The 22,383-nt window shown below is 45.0% G+C and overlaps 1 protein-coding gene across 8 annotated transcripts in view; it reads left to right on the top strand.

Moving 5' to 3' along the window:
- Positions 1-3,532: 3,532 nt before the first annotated feature.
- Positions 3,533-22,383, top strand: part of slit1a (slit homolog 1a (Drosophila)) — a 90,170-nt gene continuing 71,319 nt past the window's right edge. For 4 of the 8 annotated variants that reach the window (XM_034608404.1, XM_034608402.1, XM_034608403.1 and 1 more), the window contains exons 1-4: positions 3,534-4,261; positions 16,212-16,283; positions 18,637-18,708; positions 20,282-20,353. In XM_034608404.1, the coding sequence (XP_034464295.1) occupies positions 4,053-4,261; positions 16,212-16,283; positions 18,637-18,708; positions 20,282-20,353 (425 nt within the window). In that variant the 5' untranslated portion in view covers positions 3,534-4,052. Of the gene's footprint in view, positions 4,262-16,211; positions 16,284-18,636; positions 18,709-20,281; positions 20,354-22,383 lie in introns of all 8 variants that reach the window. The other 4 variants (XM_034608400.1, XM_034608398.1, XM_034608399.1 and 1 more) reach the window with 4 other exon arrangements.

The following is a 22,383-nucleotide window of genomic DNA, read 5'->3' as shown; positions in this document are numbered from 1 at the left end:
CGGGTGTGCACACAAACCCACAAGTACATATGATGACTGGATGGGATTTTAGTCTAAAACGTATGTACGGTAGAATTCCTTTCAGAGGGAGCTGATTGGACAGAAAAATCTGATTCGAAATCTTAGCCAGTCAATGTCTGACTCTGAAACAAAATTGAGAGGGCTTTATTTTTTACATTGAATAAATGTCTTATTATTCAGTATATGCCTAATGACATATCACCTAAATGGACGATCTTGGCTGCACATACAACCACATTACAATAGTTAGTTTTGCCTAAAATTTTGAATGATAGACAAAATGTAAGGACTGTGAGACTATCAGTGGTTCACAAACATTTGCTTTAAGCATTAACTACCAGCATTAATAAACAACATACATTCTGAGATCACCTTTTATTATCCTTGGATGAAAGATTAGAAATTACCTCCTTGTAAGTGACTTTCAAATGTTGTTCCTCATTACATAAAGTTCATTTTGTTTTCGCTGATATTTAATCCAATAAAAACATCTGTGTGATAAAGTCCCACAAGGTTGTTCCTCAGTCCTCGGGTAATTTATAGATATCTTAGCAGTTGGCAGTTTGTGTCAATATTGTTTAAATGTTAGTTTTTCAATATGAAAACATGGTCCCCTAATTCTAACTTGGTTTAATGGATTTTTTAAACATAGGTGACTGCTGTAGAAATGTTGATTTAAAGCTGAAAGTTTTGCTACAACTCATAGTAACGGACCATTTGTGTTCAAATAGACAAGATAATAAATTTAAAGTTAACACACTTTCGTAGACTGACATAGTTTTGTGCTTCGACACTTCTCTCGTGCAGGAGTTTCTTTTCTTCCTTTCTCTCAAGCGCACAGCTCCTCTGTGAGTGAAATACAAATAACTTGGGTTGAAGCGTGCTGTGGAATTTTCTGGATGCCAGATTTGGCTTCTTTCTATTTTCTCACTCTGAAGAGGAGCATTTCAGTTTTTGTGTGGCGAGCATGCCGACGTTAACCGATTCATTCCCCTATTCAGCCACGAGCAGCTGCCAGCTTCGTCTCGGTGCACGTTTGCCTCCTTTATTTCTAAATGTAGGTGCAAGCTTGTTTGTTGCCCACAGCTCCGGCAGCACTGTGCATTTTTTGAACGTGGTGTTATTCCCCATTAATTGCTGTTGGTCCTTCATTTGAGTCGAGAGTTTGTGGGGTCTCTCTCTCTCCCCCAGACTTAATGGAAATTGCTGCCATGCCGTCCCACGTCTTTGAGAGCAGCAGAATAATTCCTGTTGTGTATTTGTGTGCATTCCTATCACGGCTGTGAGAGAGAAGGGACTTCACCCCCACCCCCCATTACCGCTAAACACCACTGTCTCCTCTTTAATTAGCCATTCATAGGAGGAAGATCTACGCTGCACTGACACTTTTACTGGGACAGATGGAGCTTCTTTTCCCTGAGGTGTGTATTTGTGTGTGCACCTGAATGTTGCACATATATGCATACGCACATGTTTTCGAGTTAGTCGAGCCTAAAGGCAGGCGGATGATCACAAAGTCAAATGTTTCGGCTTGCATCTTCCCTGCCGGTTTCTCTTTTCTCTTTGTCAGTTAAAGTGAATGGGATTCTTAGGTCTGTGGGACTGTGCTGCTGTTTGTGTTGGGAGGGATCCACCCCACTGCAAAGCCCCCTGCGGAACTAGACCACATATCAAGTGGCTTTAGCCGAGCTGAGACAAGGCAGGTTTAAGGTGAGCTGTATATTCGTATGCCACAATTTTCTATCAATATAAAAACTCAGAGTATTCACCAAGCACAAAGTAAGGAACAAATCAGAAATTGGACTAGTTTCTGAGTGACTCAGAATCAAGGATTTTTCAAGAATCCTTTATACACCACAAAAACAGTGACGGGGAGACTGCACGAACACAGACACATGCTCAAAATCTGTCTCGGTTGCCATTTTTGCGAAACGATTTCAAGCATCTTCCTTACGTGTGAGCATTTGTCAAACTATAGTAACTTATATTTATGCATAACAGGAAAACAGCCAAAGCATTCACTATTGGTTTTGTGCCTTTCAGCAGCTGACACAGCATTAATCAATGGTGCTTCATTAGGAAAGGGATCCACGCAGACTCACAGATACCTGGGATCTAATAATCACACATTGGTTCAATAGAAAAAATCTGCGCCACAGACCGAAGTGAAGAAGTGCTTATTGTTCTTCTTTCCCCTCGGTAACTGCTCACTTTAAACTGGTTTGATTAATTGAGCGGATATAACTGCGAACAATGCACTTTGAACTGAATCATAAAAACAAGAGGTCCGCTTCCTGAGCAGAATACTGAATGCTAATTTGCAAAACCCACAAGCTGCACTACAATATGCATTTGGAAAAGTTTCGTGAAAGCTACAATTACACTGTCAACAATGGCTAGACTCTAATACACCCCCTGTTTTAACTAGATGTCGACCTTTACCGAGTGATATTTGTTCAGAATTCCTTCAGAATAAATAATGGGCCGCAGATGCTGCTTATCATGAAATCCCCCCCCCCTTCTCAACACAGTCCCGTTTATGTCTCGATGCTCTCAGTCCATTTCAGGGAATTCACGGTCCTGGCACTAAGGGGGGGATTGTGTGCCAGTTCCTCCAGGAGCAGAGCAGGTATGGCTGTGAGTGTAGCTGTTTATATTTTCATTTGTATATGTATATATATGTGAGGATATAATCTCTGTTCCTGTACCCATGCTGCGCTTAAAATATAGTGTTGACTTACTTTTTATGGCTGTGGTCTGCCTTCCCAACAAATCATGAATGTGTGCGTGCGGTTGTGTGTATTTCGTGCTTTTTCACTCCAGTTTCATGCTGTAGCTTCTGTGTGTGTGTGTGGCCACACTTGATCTACACGTTAAGACCCACACTTAGGATTATTTATTCCTGCTTTTTTGCCTCCGAGGACCGAGGTGTTGATTCCTATCTTCCCCAGTGGATTCTCCTTCGTTACATGTACACATTCACACACACACACACACACACACACACACACACACACACACAGACACACACAGACACACACACTCGCGGAGCCCAGTCTCCCCGCTGCTTCTCCCTTCGGGCTGGGGTTATGCAGTGTCATGTAGGTTAGGTCTCTCTCTGGGGGGTTCGCCTGGAGGCAAACCTGAGAGAAAAGGATTGGAGTGAGTGAAATAAAGAGGAAAAAAAAAAGATACTTGGAGGAGTAGATTTGTATTGTGAATAGAATCAAGGGAGTGAAAGACGGATCTCAAGAATGAGAGTTCAGGCAGGGTTCTGGGGGGGTATGATGTGTGAGGAGGGAGAGGGGTGGGGGAGGAGAGGAGGGGCAGGGGTGGAGTCGGGGGCTCTGCTATTTGTAGATCCTTGTGATGGATGACTGGTGTGTGTATGTGTGTGTGTGTGTGTGTGTAGAGAGAGAGAGAGAGAGAGAGAGAGAGAGAGAGAGAGAGAGAGAGAGAGAGAGAGAGAGAGAGAGAAAGAGATAGAGTGAGAGAGAAATAGACTGGCTTTTTTTTCTTTCTGCTCTTTCCTTATTCCCTCTCTCTTCAGGCAGGCAGAGCAGAGCGGGACTGAGTGAGAGCAGGACAGAGACGCAGACGTGTGCACGCCAGAGCACAGCAACTCCTCAAAGACAAGAAAGGAGAAGAGTTTGCAAGGAAGAAGAAGATTAAGAGAAAGAAAGAAGCCTTTTTTTTTTTTTTACATCAACAAACTGTGCTGGATATCAGATCTACATCAAAAGAAATCTAGAAGAGCAAAAGGATTTGTTTTGCTTCACAGCAAAAAAAGGAAAATATTAGCATTTGTGACAGATTTCTTTCTATTTATATTCACCACATATTTAGAATTATTCTAGAGGACTTGTGAGGTGTAGCAGGACTCTTGGTTTTGCAGAGAAGCAGAAAGAGAGAGGAAGGTGGACAGAGAGAAGTAGGGGTTTGCTGAAGAAGAAGAAGAAGAAGAAGAAGAAGAAGAAGAAGAAGAAGAAGAAGAAGAAGAAGAAGAGGAGCAGGCTGCAGTGGTGGTGAATATGCCTGTTAGAGGTTGCAGTTTTGGGGCGGACATGGGCACTCGGGTCGGGCAGCCACTCTGGATGTGGGTGGTGATGCTCTCTGCCCTGCTCATAGGCAGCACCAGTGCCTGTCCAGCCCTGTGTGCTTGCAGTGGCACCACAGTTGACTGCCATGGACTGGGTCTCAAAACCATGCCAAGGAATATCCCCCGCAACACTGAAAGACTGTGAGTACCATCTGCACTCTGCCTCGGTGTGTGTGTGCGTGTGTGTGTGTGTGTGTGTGTGTGTGTGTGTGTGTGTGTGTGTGTGTGTGTGTGTGTGTGTGTGTGTGTGTTTGTGTGTGTGTGAGAGAGACAGAGAAACTCCCTAACTGACCCTCTCTGCTCTTTTCTCACCGTTTCCTTGCAATCTTGTAGAAGTGCACATGACTTTGCTTAGACCAAAAGAGAACAATAGCCCTGCCCATAACACTGTGTGTGTGTGTGTGCATGTGTGTGATCATGTGTGTGTGTGTGTGTGTGTGTGTGTGTGTGTGTGTGTGTGTGTGTGTGTGTGTGTGTGTGTGTGTGTGTGTGTGTGTGTGTGTGTGTCAGTCAGTCACTGGCATTCCAGTCAGGTATAAATAGGCATGAGGGACTGGAAAGAGCAGGAGCAGATGTGTGCCTTTCACATGTGTCCATAATTTACTTACGTGCTTGCTCATGCTTGCTGTATGTTTTTTATATTTCTGTCAATTCTGAAATTAAATATATGGAGTTTAATTTTTTGCTCCACTATTTTAATGTGTCAGAGTTTAAAAAGTAAAGTTTGACTGACTTGTTTAATTTGTATTAAATCAAATTGTGAGACAACCAGATTTGCAGCCTGGTCTGTGACGAGGATAAATTCTGTTCTGCTTGGGAATATGTTCCCCCCCACATATCAGGAGTCCTGTCTGCAGGGCACTGTGTCTCTTTTTATCTCCTTTCTTCCCTCCATTCGCCCCCTTTCACTTTCTTCCACTCCCGGGCCAAAAACTCCCCTCTCTCCCCTTCTCATGCCCCCTGAACACTCGCTCCGCGAATTGTTAAATCATGTAGAAAATTAAGCAAATCTGCTACTTAAGTGAGTCTTGCAGGAGGATCACGTAGCTGTCTTGTAAAACCAAAGGGGAGGACGGGAGAGGGAGTGAGAGGTGAGGCGGGAGCCGGCTCGCAGAGTGGAGTTTCTCTGTCTTTTCTGACATTCCTCTGAAATATTCATCAGTAAATCAGAAGTGAGGAGTGCAAGGGGAAATAGATTGTTCTATTTCAGCTTTTAGAATATCAGTCCTGAATAAAACATGCGGTGGGAACGGAGGAGAGAAAGCCTGTGTCAGAGGCAGCGTTGGCATAGTGGGAGCTGGCTGCATATTTTATGCTTTTCATATTTAATTTCTAAGAACACCTTTTTTTTCCCTCGCTTAGCAGTCGGCATGTTTCCGGGTTTAGTTATGCGCACATGCTGGTTCAACACTGAAGCAGAGAGGAAACATGGTCATTTTGTGGTTTCCTTTTACATGAATGGCCATTCACCCTGGAAATATACTCTGCCCCTTCGCTCAAGAGCATTTCTGTGTCTAAAGTTGTTTGGGCATTCAAAGGTCATGTACAGCAGAGGATTTTATCGCTGTAGCATCTCTGGACGTTTTCAAGCATGTCTCGCACACTCAGGATGCTGCAGTTGAAACATGGGGTGTGTAGAGATCATGTGCAATTTATTCCTGGGTCCCTGCCTTTGTGTGTGTGTGTGTAGTGGTGCATGTACTGTATTAGCTGTGTGTGTAGGTCACACAGAAGATAGCCAGCCTCCGCAGAGAGTAACTACATAACAATGGAGACTCTCGTGTTTTTTTTTTGCGGGCCATTATACCCGGTGATTCATCAAGGTGATTGTGCGAGTCAACACAGCCCTCACTGCCCCACACGATGGTCCCATGTGCACGGTTAGATTTATGTGTATGAATTTGGGAAATATGTGTTCATGTGAATGAAATTGTGCAGCTGCTACTGAGGTCAAACATGAGTAATGAGCAAGTTAAGTTTATACAGTACGTTGTCCCAGACGTTGGTGCTTTTTATTGTAGAAATGTATTGGAAGTACAACGATTTCAAGTGTATCACGTTGCAAAAATGTACTTTAATGGAAGGAGAGGGTGTAGTGTAAATGCTGGGAAGAGAAGCAGACAAGAGGAAGCCGAAAAGGTTGCACTTAACACTGTGTAGCTGGTCCGTGGTACGTTTATGGAATTTGGCGTGAATGCATATGTGTGCGTTTGTATGCAGGGTGATGCTTTTGAGTGTGTTAAAGCAGGAGGGGTTCGTTTTTTTTGGAGAAAGTGTGTGTGAGAGTTAGTGGGGCGGGGGGTGTGTATGGAGGGGTGTTGAGACAGACAGCAGAATCCCATTTGCACTTGTCACTTAGGGTTTGGATCAGATCTGACCCCTGTGCTCCTCAGACTGAGGCCTGTAATGAGACGGCGAGCTCCACGTGTTAAAATCACACCCTGCCTCGTACGGGCCACCGGCCGCTCCCTCCCCCTCTACCTCCCTCTCTGTATCCATCCTCTCCCTGCCTCTCTTCTCCCCCGTCGTTTCTTTATTCATCTGCTGTGGCAAAATATCAAATTAACATGGTAATCGCATCGATATCAGACGCGGAGAGAGAATAATCTGCATCTGTGAGGCTGATTAAAGTGACTTTACACAGACGCCAAAGGTTGTTAGTGAAGCTTTTAGGTAGACTGGTATCGACCAAACCTGCAGCTTTTCTCTCTCCCTGCTTTATCGCCTTCTGCTTAGATTACATGTGTCTCCTCTGTGAGTGAGATGATTTGCAATAGCTGTGTGTGTGTGTGTGTGTGTGTGTGTGTGTGTGTGTGTGTGTGTGTGTGTGTGTGTGTGTGTGTGTGTGTGTGTGTGCGCAAACATGTGTGTACTATCCCCTAATTGCAAAAAGCCAGGGTATTGATGATGAATTTTCTGTGCCAGAAAATACCCTGTGCTGAGATTTGGGGGCATATTGGAGATCATCCAGAAGAGGGGGTGGAGGCTGCACACCATATGCGTGTGTGTGTGTGTGTTTCATGCATGCCTGCATAAATTTGACATTAACTTGTGTTTGTTCAAACACTTGAGCATGTACACCCACATGTGTTTGTGCATGCGTGCAGTGAATAAGTAATGTTCGATGAAAACACATGAGGGTTAGAGGTGTTTGAAGATGGGGGGCTCCCTCGATTCGATAACCATGTATGTATGTATTTGGGGGAGTGGAGGTGGGAGGTGTGTGTGTGTGTGTGCGTGCTTGCGTGCGTGAGTGCGTGAGTGTGTGCGTGCGTGCGTGCGTGCGTGCGTGCTACTTGTGTGTGTGCGTGCCAGGGAATGCCTGTGGTGTTTCTGGCACCAGCACAGAGCTGGTACAACTGATATCTCACCGGCCACCTGATCCATAATTTACACTGACAAGACTGAACACAGCCTGCCCACTACCTGCCAGCTCCGGCTATGTGACGAGACAAAGAAGTGGGGTGAGGGGTGGAGCTGGGCTGGTTGAGAGTTGGACGTGGAGATCCTTCAAGGCGAGGCTGGCACAGTAACTGAAGTGGTTATCGCTAATGAAGGGATTACCGCACAGATTGAAGAGACTTGTAACTTAACCACAAAGCTAATGAATGAACAAGATTATGTTATTTATCATAAAAGGCTAAATAGGTCCAGCCCAGGGGCAGACTGAATTTCATTCAGGTCCTTTTCCCCCCCCAGTCAAATATATCCATCCTCGTAGCCGCTAATCCCGTGAGGAGTGATAATGCCTGGAATGGAAATCATTCAGAGAATGTTTATGTTCAGTGTAGCATTGTAAAATTACAGACCTGGGACTCAGTCAGTTCAATTTACTGCCTGTGCAACACAGCTGTGGTCTTTTCTCCTGCACTGAAGATGGAGGTGGACGCCTTCTCACTCTATAGCTGTCATTTGAGTTTGAGGATTTTGTGAGTCGTAATAAGCTACTGTGTAGTTCATAGTTTGTGGCACCCAGGGCTCTTTTTATTTTTCGAACGGTATGTGAAACTGCAAGAATTATTTGAGTTTCTGTCATTGATTAGTTGATGGACAGAAAATGTATCTGGAACTAGTTGATAGTTGTTTAAGCTATTGCATAAACACCAAACTTTTCACAGTTATTCCAATGTGAGAACTTGCTGATTATTATATTAAAATAAATATTTTGGATTTTGGTCTGTTGTCCGGACAAAACAAAACATTTTACATCATTGCCTTAATGGTCTGGATGGAACGTTTAGCTGTTTACTGATGTTTTATAAACCAAACAATTAATCCAGAAATTGATAATAATAGCAGATAATAATGAAAACAATTGTTAGCTTCGGTCTTATGTGTCTTTGTATCCCTTTTTAAATTTCACTTACATGCACAGGTAGTGTGTTGTACGTTTAAGTGGAGCGATGACAGACTGCTTAGCATCAAAGCCGGCAGACACGTACTGACCTGCTGTCCCGATGAACACATCGACTTTCTGGAAGTGTTTGATTGCCCTCATGAGAGCTGAGAAATGACCCTCGCAAAGCTGTGAGCGTGTGTGTGTGTTAAAAAAACGCCAATGTCCTGCACTTTTTCTACTTGTGCATGTCTGGCACGCTTATATATGAGGTGTGTGTGTGTGCATATGTGAGTGCACATGCGTGATTGTTTTTCACGCCTGTCTAAAAGTGGCTGTATCTCAGCAGACCATGAAAATCTAATTTGGAGAGTCCACGTAGATCACCTTTCATCTCTCAGACGGGCATCTTCGCTTTTAACCCTCCTGGCTATGGCCAGTAAGAAGCCGGTGTTAGAAGAGTGAAAGGGTTGGGGGGGTTAAATGTGTGTGTGTGTGTGTGTGTGTGTGTGTGTGTGTGTGTGTGTGTGTGTGTGTGTGTGTGTGTGTGTGTGTGTGTGTGTGTTTAATTGATGAACACTCTCTCACATTGTAGATATGCCTTCGTAATCCACAGTCACGCCTCTGATGTGATACAAGTTTGAGAGGAAACAGGATTCCAGATGCAGGGGCAGCTTGAGATCTGCACATTTATCAAACCAGTGCAAAAGAGTTCACCGTCAAATAAATGAGTCGGTCAATTTAATTTCTAATGAAATAATGACAAAAATACAAATTTATTAAACAAAATTCAAAATGGTCCCACCAAATACCAGAATTGTTTTCACACAATTGAAACAAATATATTAAATATAAAACTAAATTACTTTGCTTTCAATTTCTTTTCTAAATCTTTTAATCCATGAACTGTTTTGTCTTAAAATAGGAACGGAAGAAACCTTTATTGTCCCTCAGGGAATTTAGCTTTGCACAGAGAGCTTAAAATAATATTTAAAACAAATGAAAAATCAATCATACAGGACAGCTCACAATAAAAGATGAAACATAAGCGTGTAACAAAAATCTTAAAAGCATGTTAAGAAAGCGCGATACAGAAATCAAAGAGACTGGTTTAATAATGCTCATGTTTGTCGGTTTTCTCCAAAAGTGGCAAAAATAAGTGACTAATTACCAAAATAGCTGTTGATAGATTTCCAACACTAATTGATCATTTAATTGCCTTGGATTATATATCTTGCTGTGGGAGATATCTCCGAGCAGATGAGCTTAGTTCTCAGTGTGCTCAGTGGAAGACAACTCCTTATTCATCGGGGTGAACAGACAGATTCCAGCACACGCGCAGCATCCATCAAACTACCAGTCGTCATTGCACATGCCTCAAACTTCTCCTCGGTCTTCTGCGTGGATGTGGCGGAGCAGATGTTTTGTCCATATGACACAGTCAGAGTACACATTCATACAGGCTCAATGCCTTCATGTGTGACTCAAAGCCACAACAGAACCTCGGCGTCTGTCGCTACACAAACTACAGATACAGTATAAGCCATGAAAGACCCCTCTGTCTCTGTCTCTACTACAGTCTGCTGTGTGTTCTTTTCCCAGCCTGTGGCAGCAACACACGTCGTCGGAACAGATGTTTAATTGATTCACTACGGCCTGAGAGAGTGTCATAAGTTATCTATGTTTGATCACAAAGTGTCTGCGTGCTACTTTCCTCCCATGCATTTTCCCCTGCCTCCCCTTTTCCCCTCCCATCTCCCGGTCCTTCCCGCTATCTGTCTGTTTTTTTTGCTGACAGCAGCGTGTTCTACTTGGGAAAAAACAACAACCGCGTCTCCTTGTCAAGGTTGTAGTTGTATAGTGTGAAGGCCGGGTAACAACAGCAAAAGACAGATGCTTGGGTTCGGGTCCCTGACTTTTACCTGTAGCTGTTTAGAAAAATGAGAGGGGCTCAGCAAGATGCAGGAGATTACACGGGTCAAGGCTCGACAAGGGGTTATGTGTGTGTGTGTGTGTGTGTGTGTGTGTGTGTGTGTGTGTGTGTGTGTGTGTGTGTGTGTGTGTGTGTGTGTGTGTGTGTGTGTGTGTGTGTGTGTGTGCGTGTGTGTGTGTGTGTGTGTGTGTGTGTGCGCCTGTGTGCGTCTGCTTGATGTTTACCTTTCCTATCAGCAGTCTTGCTTTTAAGGCCTGACAAAGCAGAATCAAATTACAATAAAAAAAAAAGTAAACAGCCCTTGAGGAGCCCAGGAGCCGGGAAAACACTTGTGCACAGTCTTATCACGCTGAACGCACGCACACTTAGACGCTCTCTGACGCACACACGCGCACAAAAAATGTACAGTTGAGGGCCCTAACTGCGCGTCTGAAAGCCACATTTCAAAGGAGAGGGAATGTTTTGTTCAAGCTGAGCAGAAATCTGACCTCTCAGTCTGGATAGAAGTGTTCCAGTTGGGTTTAAAGTGTGTTATTTTGGTCATGGTGGTCTGCTCTCTCTCTCTCTCTCTCTCTCTCTCTCTCTCTCTCTCTCTCTCTCTCTCTCTCTCTCTCTCTTTCACTTTCTCAATCTTGGACCATGTGAGACCGGATGGTACTGCCCGGTCCTGTAGCCCGTTGGACCAGCTAGTATGTAGGTCACTTTCTCTGTACAGTCTACCAGCCGTTGAGGCATTGTGTCCTTGCTGACGTTTCCCAGACAGCCCATCAGCTCCTCGCCGCTCCCCGTCTACTCGTAACACTCCACCACACTTCTCCAGTCCGTCGCTTTCAGGCAGCTAACAACACTGTCAGAGAAGCTCTCTCTTTTTCTGTCTCGCGGTGACTCTATCTTTCCTCTCCTCCTGCGTGTTTCACGGCTGTCACGTCCATATGTTTTCGAGTCTGGAGGAGGAGAACCGCTTCGCTCTTTGGCAGCTTTTCAACCTGTTTACTTCATTCATTAGGGAGTGCGCTCACTGGCCGGTCAAATACCGTTATCAGTGTGGGATTGTTGATTAATGGGCGTCCGTGCTTCAACAGTACAAGACCTCGGGCTCCTGGTCATAAGATTGTTTCCTCAGCATGGAGCTCGGGCAGCGCTGTGCCACCGATCCTCAAATCAGCTGGCTTCTGTCTTCCCTGCCAGGCTAAACCTGTTCAGGACAAATGGTCCTGCGGTGCCAACAGCAGCCAAACAGAATGGCTGCACTGCAAAAAAAAAGAACCTTGATAGGTAATTTAAATCTAATTTCAAAGAGGAAGGGGGCCAGAGAAATGTACTTCCTGTCAAAATCCTTATGGTAGAGCCCATGTAGAGTTTGAATAAACTTTAACTTGCAGTAGAGCGGGTTTCACCAATGTCCAGATCAGGACCAAAGTCCTGATCTGGCCACAGACACCGGCTTGTTTTCTTTTTTCACACAACTTTATTTATTGGTGGCTATCGGGATGCGAAGAGGATTTCAACAAATATGATAAAAAAGTGTTTTAGAAAAAACGTATCTACCCTACCCTTAAAATTACGATGAAAGGAACTAATTTCAACTTGTGAAATACTTGCTTGCACCCCTGGACTCTTGATTTCTTCTCTTGCTTATGTTTTGCTACAGCCCACTACTACTATTTATATTGTTCATGTTTTTCTTTGTGGCTGAAAGCTGAAGTGTAAATTGAAGCTTGGTAGCAACAGTGACCCATCTTCGTGAGTCGTGTCTAACCCCAGCGAGGGAGCACATTTTCATATACATTGCAGAAAAAGAGTGCGACAACAACTTTTCAGTGCCCTCCCAACTCTAGAGACCAAAGTGGGACAGCTGATCAATACAAAAAGACAGCTTTGACAAGACTGTTGAGACGTGTGAACTTTATATTGAGTGGTCTGCCTTATTATACGTCGTTTTAAGAGACTGACTCATCACTTTGGCTTGTTTGCGAGCCCTCGCTGTCCCACTCCGTCTGTATTAATTTCAGGTCTGCAGTGTCTGCATAAATCGATAGTGCTGGGGGAAAGCTATACAGCCAGCAGTAGTTTCTCTTGTTATCATTATGTTCTTTGTTCCCAGCAGAACAATTGACTTTTCCCACTGGCGCTGTTTGTGTGCATGCCAGTAGGGGTGCTTGTGTGTTTTTTCCTCGATGCTGTATATTTATGTGGTCTTCGTGTATGAAGGTCAGCACATGTGGATATCTCTATCCGCGTGAGTGTATGTGGATGCAGGCCTTAGAGCGTTTGCTTATCCTCCCTCCAGTCGTGGGGTTTCATTTTATGTAAAGTTTCTCAATGCGAACCAGGTCCCCCTCGTCCCAGGGACCCCAGCAGCTGGCAGAAATAAACATAATGAGTTTTTCAGCATTGTAGCACTCCTCTGAGCCCCTTTGAATTATAGAGATGTAGAGCAGTGGAGCGTAGCTGCCGCGTGTCCACCCATGGGAAGGTGCACCAGGAAGTACTCTTAGGCATCAATCAGCTCGGGACGGAGGATGAAAAAGGATTAGATAGTGATGTCATAAATCCACTTGCTCTCCAGGAAGTGTGTCAGCATCGGGGATCCTGACAGAGTTTCCAGAGGATGGAATGGATTTGACTAAAGCAGCTGGAGGTGGAAATCCTTCGCCGTAGGAACTGGGAATGATACCTAATAATTTTCAGCCTCTGAAGTAATACTGAAGTACCATGATGTGAAAACCCGCATGAAGTCCATACTACAAAACATCTGTGTATGAAAGGAGTGCGCCTGCCTTTGCTGCTGTGCCAAAAACCATTTCTGAGCTCCTTTTGATTGTAAAACAAAGAAAAATACCACTGGCTGATATTGTCGCTAATAAACAGCAGATTTTCCTTTGAGCCATTGACTCCATATATTACTTTTGAACACAGTGCACTTATTTAGACGTGGAGTCAACACAGAGATGAGAACCCATGACTCCAGACTGTATGAATGCCTGGAGTTCATATTCTCTTCTATAAGTTGTGGGTTCACCTAGACGTGTTCATCCATGCAGAACCATGCACCAATGTTCATGACATTTACATATCACTACAGTGTGTGTGTGTGTGTGTGTGTGTGTGTGTGTGTGTGTGTGTGAGCACGCACTATGATGAAAGTTACTTCCCAGTCTGAAGCTGATGGGAATCCCAGCTATTTTCCATCAGCCCGAGCAGCAGAGCATCCTCACAGACAAGGGAGTAACTTGGCAAGATCCCCCCGGAGACAAATCACTCCCCTGGGTCATCAGACATCATCAGATGGGTCAAACACCATGCAGGAGCTATAACAATTTATATGGGCCATGTGCTCTTTTCATAAAGCCAAGTGTCCACTTCAAAATGCATGCTCGTTACTGTGAATGTTAAAAAGTGCTATCCCCAGCTCTTCTCATAACGGTTAACTGCAGAAGGTCATGTCCATATACTGTACACAAGTCATGAGTCCTTGAAGCATATGAGCTATAGTGGGACTGATATTACCTGCTCAATTTCAAGGTCTTGAGAACATTGCATGGTTTCTATTGCAAAATGCCAACGGAAAAGGTCAGAATAGGAAATAAACAGCGTTGACTATGACTATTTTAAACATCATAAGATGCTGGTGGCATTTGAGCATTGCCTAAATGTCACCTGCATTGATGAGCAGGTGCACGGCCAATGTGCTCTTTCAGATGACTCTTGCAGCAGGATATTGCAACATCCTCTGAGCGCAGGGAAATTAGTTCAGTCACCACATCTTAACGCACAAAATACTTTGAGAGTTTGTCTGATTAGTCAACCCCACAGTACAAGCTGAAACTATGACATGTCTCTTATTACAGGATGAATTAAGACTTCGTAGCTGCAGGATAAAAGTGTGATTTCACTAGTTTATGTGTGAGTCACACATTCTCCCTGCCACCCCTCGCTTTTACCGTCTCTTCCTCCTCTTCTATCTTTCTTCTTTTAAATGTTCTCCGGATGTCATCCGGAGTGACCACCCTGAAGATAAGACATTGGAAATCCAGAAGTGTGTGTGGGTGTCTGTGTGTGTGTGCGGCTATCTGCGTAAGCACCTGTAATGAGCACCACATGTGTGTGTATCAGAGCCCAGGCTAATGAAGCCCAGTCCATTATTTATTTCCCGTGGCCCTGTCGCTTGGCCTGTTGATGCACCTGTGTACACACGCATGCACGCACACACACACGCACACGCACACGCACACACACACACACACACACACACACACACACACACACACACACACACACACACCATCTGTCTATAATGACCGTTCTCTTTCGTACTGCATAACGCTACAGTCCCTGGAGTGGTCATTAGACGAGAGAAGGAGAGAGTGACTGAGGGAGAGAGACCAGCGCTTTTGGCGTAGATTTGGAACCAGTTTTTTGGTTGTACTTTGGGGCGGGGGGGTTGGGGAGGTCAGGGTAGGGTGGACCCATAATGCTTAGGAAGTGCAGTAGCACAGAGAAACTCTCTGTATTTTGACTTGTCTCAGCACCTGGGTGGCTCGTACGGTTTTGCGTGCTTTGCCTGCTTTTTTCTTTTCGCTCAGTCATGAGAATACAATCTGGTACTGAGGTTAAATATTAATCTTCCACAGAGTTCTGCAGAAACAAATAACAATACAAACCTCTCTTATATCAACAGATGAAACTGAATCCACCAAACGACCGCAAGTTCTGTATGCTACCTCTGGAGTTATCAAATACACGACACATTGAGAAGTAGAATGGCACTCAGTAGGCCGGACAGGCCCCTGAAGAAACCACATTTGAATTCACTGGATCCAGAATTTTTTTGTTGGATCTGCACCAAATTGCGCTAACTCATAATTATCAGTCCCTATATGCCAGATGTTTTTCACCAAGACCCATGAATTATTCTCTGAGAAATCAAAGAAAATGTAGAAAAACTCCCGAAAATTCAAGAAAGTGAAAAACGGTCTGTCTCCTGATTTTGATCCTCACCAAATGTAATGCTTTTATTTTCTTACCCATATTGCATCATTCCACCAAGTTTTGTGGGAATCCGCGCATTCGTTTTTGCATTATCTTGCTTACAAACAAATAAACAGGGTGGTTGACAGAGGTAATAATTATTGTCAACCAGTTAGAAGATGACAATAATACTTGTAAGAAACCAAAACTAAATTCAAATCCTCTCTTTTTCAAATACTTTGTCTTTCTCTTTTTTAGCAGCGCTTGCCAGCTCTCAGCAGGGAGCCTGCTCCCATTATATCCACAGCACTTAGCTTTCTGGCCTTGTGGCCCTTCCCAAATCCCCTCCACTGGCTCCTGCTAATCCCCACCAATAGCGGAGGGACCGCTGTTGGTGGGAGAGGGCTGGAATAGAAAGACAAACAGGCCACTCAAATGTGGCTTCCATTTTAATAGGACTCCTTAATTTCTCCCAGTGGTATTAGAAATAAACATGAACTCCCCTTTAACGCAGCCTTTCCATTTCTACCCGGCAGTGTATGTTACATTTAACATCACATTTAAAGCAATTTGCATTTCATGAAAACACCAGCAATTAAAGACCTTCTCAGCATATATTACACCAGTAGTATGCTTGAACAAACAGCTCGGGGCAATGTGTGTGTCTGTGTGTGTGTGTATGTGAAGTTGTGCGGTTGTTTTCATGCTCCAGATAAGAAATTTGACTCAGGTATCAGTAGACAAAGATGCCTCCGTGTCATCGTCTGCTCCTTGAGTCATCAGGCTGAACTGGTCCAGAGGGAGGATAACGATGTATTATTCATACGTATTTTCTGTGTCTGTCTTCGCAGGGAGCTGAATGGGAATAACCTCACACGCATCACCAAGAGTGACTTCGCTGGACTCAAGTACCTCCGAGTTCTGTAAGTACTTGGCTTCATGTTATTGTGCAATGATGGGATGTTTGTATGTGTATCCCGCAGTGCATGTCTGTGTCAGAGTTTATCTATTCATGCCTGCCAGAGCTGCATCCAACCTTGCAGCTCACGAGTTGCACAGACCTGCAGCTCAAACTGGCACAAACCCAGCGGAGTGGAGATGCTTCCGTCAAGTGTGCTACTCGGGAGTACATTAAGCTGCTGAGTGACTGTAGCCCGTGATGTAATGGACTTCTCTCACTGTATTCAGCCTGTTGTAGTGGCACTTATTGTCCCTCAGACACACACACACACACACACTCACTTGCCCTCTGTTCCCACACATCAACATGTAATGTGTACACAAGCGCCACTACAACTAGGCTCTCCACACAGTTAACACATTCAGGCGAAGTCACTACCTCACCCTGTGCTGAAATTAAAAAGCACTTGTGACTTCAGGTAATAAAGTAGTTGTACAAGTGTCTATGTGTGTGTGTGTGTGCGCGAACACACTTGTGAGTTGTGGCATAGGTGTTAAAAACCTCCGCTGAAGAGGAAGCCGTGTAGACCTGAACACATTTTAGGTAACACGAGCTGCCCATAATTCCTTCTACCCAGCGAAGCCCGACTATTTTCGAGCCTCGTCGTGACTCGCCCATCCCCCTGTTGTCCCCTTCTGTTTCCTCGCTTGTTCCCACCGCTCCTTGTCCCCTCTCGTCTTCCGACGCATGCCTCCTTTTCTGCACCACCCTCCAACCCCCACGTGGAGGTTAAATGCCTTCATGTCACCAGCTTGTCATGAGCAAGTAAGAAGGAAACAACTCCTTGCAGGGGTATTAAAGACAGAACTCCCTTTGCTGTAAAAAGCCAAATTCTCTCACAACACGACCCCTGCACCACATGTAACACACACACACACACACACACACTGCACACTGCTCGCTTTCTCAAATGTCAGACAACCATATACATGATGCATGATTAGTATGGTGTGGGTGCATGGCGTGTCTGCATGTGCAACCAGAAAAAAGAAGTCTGTCTTTGTGTATTGGGGGGGGGGGAATCTCTGAGGGGCAACAGCCACAAGACTACCAGTAGTTAGACCTCTGACCCTGCTGACCCCTGGGCAACCCTCAGAAGGAGCCAAACAGGAACAGAGGTTTATCTTTACAGTCAGCTGCCACCTCTCCTGTCAGTCTAAAATCAACACAGCTGATTTACCACCATTCATCTGGTTCTGAGTGCTCGGCTGGTCTAGATCAAAAATGTGTGTGTTTGTGTGTGTGTGTGTGTGAGGGGGGGGGGGGGGGGGGGGGATGCAGAACAACAGATGAACCATCTGAGAAAATTGAAGGCAGGATGACTCTCTGCAAAAAAAAAAAAAGTTTTCTCGATTCAAAAGTGCTCACGACAATTTTTCACTTCCATCTAAATTCATGAGAAAGAGATCAGAGGTGAATTACACTTTTCTCTGTGTGTTTGGAGTGCGAACAGTGATTAGCATTTATATTCGATGGGGAGGAAGCCCAGACTGCTGAGTTGCAGCGCGGCGCGGCCTCAGAGGAGACATGAGAGGTTTGCTTCAACACAGAACAGTTGTACACGTAATGAAGGGAAGCTCTTGTTGCTTCTGAAGCCGCTGGACGCTTTTCTCTCATTCCTGAACTTGTGTTGTTGTAACACATCCAAAACCATCCGAGCCTTCTTTTTGGTGCGTTGGCTTTGGCAAAGTAGGCTGGGGCAAGGAAGTGCAACTGCTTGTGTGTTTGTGTGCATCCATATTAGCATTTGTTTGACTAATATCCTTCATGTAGTGCCTTAAACTCTGATTCTGTCCAATTATCCGATCCAACAGGCACACATACACACACACAGCCTACTGTCTTTTAATTGTGCCAACTGTAAAAACCTCACAGTCCAACTCAGTTTCCCCTCTAACACTTTCTGACCCCCTGGCCACCTTTCATCTCGTCTCCACCCAACCGCTGCACCCAGTGGACCACACCAGAGCCCGGACCCACGGTTCCTGAGCCACCTTGGAAACTTTCCTGGCCGCTATTCCTGCTTCTTTTGCCAAGATTCCACACTGTGCCCTCAGTCCACACCACTGCCCCCTGTGTGAGAGTGTGTGTTTGAGGGAGAGAGAGAGAGAGAGAGAGAGAGAGAGACGTTGAATAAACTGCATGCAGCTTGAATATACATACTGCAAGAAGTCTCGCCACCCAAACCCGAGCCCCCCTGCACTTTGTTAAAGCCTGAGTGACCATCTACAGACTTGTAAAAAAAAAAAAGTCAAAGCCGCACTGTATCATGTAGTTTCTAAGCCTCTGTTTCCGTCCTCCCTCTCTCTTTGCAGGCAACTGATGGAGAATCAGATTACTGTGATAGAGCGCGGGGCCTTTGATGACATGAAGGAGCTGGAGAGACTGTGAGTACCACCCAGCGTGACCAGAAACAACACATTTTTTATTTCTTCTCTGAACTTGAACTCTTAAATGAAAATCTCACCCCTCCACTGATCTGTGCTCAGTTCTTGTATTAGTTGTGTGTAATGAGCCTACCAGGGGGAACTGACCGTAAATGGTGTATCAAGTGTGAGGCACTTCCCTGTCATTCCATTGTGGTCGGAGGGTGCAGAGAGGGCACGGCGTAGGCTCGGGAGTATTTTTTCTTTATTAGCTTTGCCTGACAGGAATGCCCTCATTGGGATTTGTGGGCTTAAAGAGGCCTCCCCACCGCAGACCCCGGCTCATCTGGACAGCACCAGGCCTCCCTCGCAGCTTGTAAACAGGCTGGGAAAACACACAGACAAACACAGTCAACCACACCTCAACCGGCTCATTAGCAAATCAATAGTGCTACCCGCATGGAAACCTGCACAGCAGATGATTTTATGGATACATGCTGTCATGCACACATAGTGGTTAACTTATAAAAGACTTTCCCCTGATCTGAAACCCACATTAACAATTTACATTACCAAAGCCGAGGCCATGTACAACTTGCCTTCCCTCCTCCATATTCATCTGAGCCCAAACATTGGGTAGACGAATCCATGTGCCAGACCAATGTGGAGGCTCGTTTCTCTGATGTTTAAAAGCCACTAACCCACCAGCAGGTACAGTTGAGTGTGAACGGAGCAGCGGCAGACCATTAATGCCCATTAAGCACTAAATCTCCACCTCAGCTGGCCAAGTGCTCTTCTTGGTGTATACTGTAAGTGGCACAGGTCCCAACATCTGTCTCAATGTGTCCAAAGGCATGGCAGCGGCCTGCCTTACAGATTTGTAGCCTCTCTGTAGCACAGCCGCTGCATTCACTCCAATGGGCCATTCAGAGGGAAGAGAGTTGTGGTTTCCAACAGATTAGCAACAGTCTGTTCCTCATTGACTTAATTGTTGTATTTGCATAAAGCCTGCCAGTCTTGGACGTTAGTTGTTTGACACGGAGTCTGTTGCCAGCCACCATTCCTGTCAGGGCTTCCTTGGGCTCGAATGGGCTTGTCCGTTTCTCTTAATTTTATTTGGGAACATCTTGTTTTGATGGTTTCCCCCCAGATAAAAATCTGGTCATGTTCACATAAGTGGTGTATTTAATTCATTTGTTTAAACAGGGAATGCTGTTGCTGTTCCATTTCTCTGGGAAAGTCGGGACAGCAGTGAATTCTACCAGGCGCGGCATTCTAATTTAACTGTGCAGAGATAATTTACAGCGCTGTCTCTTACTAGCAGTTTAATTCCCCTGAACTTTCAGTTGGATATTTATGTGACATTCAGAGCACACTGAAACACAATAGCCTGTGGCTAAGCCGATTCTACGGCAGCTAGCAGATATTATTCACAGCCTACACACTCAAGGGCACACACACACACACACACACACACACACACACACACACACACACACACACACACACACACACACACACACACACACACACACACACACACACACACACACACACAAACTCACTGGTTGATCATATGTTTTCCCTGCCGCAGGCGGCTGAACCGTAATCAACTGCAGCAACTTCCGGAGTTGCTGTTTCAGAAGAACCCTGCCCTGTCTCGACTGTAAGTTCACTTTTTTTATTTCAATGACTTTCTCTTTTCTATGAGTAAACACACCATCTATCTTTCATCTTCCTATCTTTTCTTTATTACGCAAGCCACTGTTGTTGCTCAGATGTATTGTGCACAACTACAACTATATACTGCACAGCATGGTTTCAAAAAAGTTTGAAATAAGTTGGCTTCGGTTTAAACATAATTAAAGGACAATTTAGATTTGATTACATTTGCTGGAAGGTGATCAGACCTCATTAACATTCAGACTTATTTTGTGACTATACCCTGTGATTTCCACTGCACTGTCTGTGTGTGAGACTTAATAAACTGAGCGAGTGGAAAGTTACATGCACATTGTGGGGCCGCCATGCCAGGTCGTCTGCAGTTTCTCTGCGAGAGAATCCGCTGTTGACAGGGAGTTGGTGTGACACTGGGATTTGAACTAAGGGACACGCTAGACCTTAAACTCTGTTCCAGGTGAAAGAACGTCTGTGTCACCTAATGAGGTCGTTTTATGTCACTGGAGATGTCCCAAAGCTCACTCTGCCAATGGACTCAAATACCTCAGTCCCATGAATGAAATGTGTCGTCGCAGTCCTCATTTGGTTTCCACTTGTTAAGGCCTATCCCATGCTGCCACACACCCACGCATCCTTACACTCATGCACCCCATACAGCGAGACAATCCCACAGTAATGTTAAACTTTTATTCCCATCTGCAACAAGGCTCAGTGTTTTTTTTCCCCCTGCTTCAGAATAATCAGTGTCCCTGTTGCTGGCTGATCATTCCAGCTCCCATTATTTCAGTTCAGATTACCTGAAGCATCTGGGAATAATGAAACAGTGGGACATGGAAAAATCATTTCCCTCCCTTCTATCCACATAGCGGTGCTGCTAACCCATGATCCCCAGCCTCAGCCCGCCATCCGTTCATCTCGCGTTTGATGTTTAACACCATCTTGAATCTATCTGTCACTTCCTCGCAACTATCTCCCCATGTCACCTATCATTATGGCAAAACCAACCTGTGGGGCTGTGGGGGCAAAGCTTTACCCTTCTGGGGGCAAGGCTGGCCTACTTGTGGCTGGCTAACACTGAGCAGCGCTGGGTTGTCTGTCTGGCTGGAGCAGACGCAGAGCAGACCGGGGCCTTCCAGACCAGTGGATGGCCTTGAACAGGCGTGATTAGTCCATCTGGAGCGGCGAGCTCTGCCAACAGCCAGAGGATTGTGCTAGCACAGCTCCCCTGTTTCATCCAATCTAACTTCATGCTCATTATTCTAAACCTAGCACCCGCTTTCCTGCCACGTTCTGGAGAATGAGACTTTGTTTAACGTTGCTTAATCGATTCACTATGTGTCTGTGTATAAACTCATTTGTTCTTTATCCCTAGCCTGGATAAAAGAGCGCTGTAATCGACCTTGAAGCTTTTCAGGTGTGCTAGTGGCACACATTCTTTTCACAGTTAAAACAAATGTACCATCCAGGGCCGTGCAATTGAAAATAATACAATTTTTATGGGGGGGCCTATGTTTGGTTCATTAATGAAAAGCCTCTTGCTTGTTAAAAATGAGGTCTAGTATGTGTGGAATCAGTAGCAGCGGTAGAAGACCTGAGCGCGGTGTGTCTGGGTCACAGCATAAGTTCTGGTTCCAGCCTGACGTGGTTAGGTTACAGCCTCGTCTCGCTCCCACCAGCAGCTTTTAATGGACTTAAAAGGTTCTCGGCTCCCAGGGGACGACTTTCGCCGCTATTTCATTTCTGCGTTTGTGTGTCTGAGGACGGCGGAGAGCGAGAGTGAAGGAGTGAGAGAGTCCATGGTTGTGTATGGATTCGTAAGAGTATGCGAGTGTGTGTCTTTGCACTTGCTCATAGTGCACACTGGGGCTTGTTAGTGTCTGCCTTTATGATCTTAACAAGAGGGGTTAATGTGAAAGCCCACTACCCTCAGGTGGAGCACTAACCCAGATGGTTTCCCTTCTCATAGACACAGGATTAATTGTCCCACTTCTCTTTTTCTGTATTTATTTCACTCTC

The sequence above is a fragment of the Hippoglossus hippoglossus genome, chromosome 15 (assembly GCF_009819705.1).
Source record: "Hippoglossus hippoglossus isolate fHipHip1 chromosome 15, fHipHip1.pri, whole genome shotgun sequence".
NCBI classification, from domain to species: Eukaryota; Metazoa; Chordata; class Actinopteri; order Pleuronectiformes; family Pleuronectidae; genus Hippoglossus; species Hippoglossus hippoglossus.
Note: the sequence above shows the minus strand (reverse complement) of the source record. Positions and strands in the feature narration are given on the sequence as shown.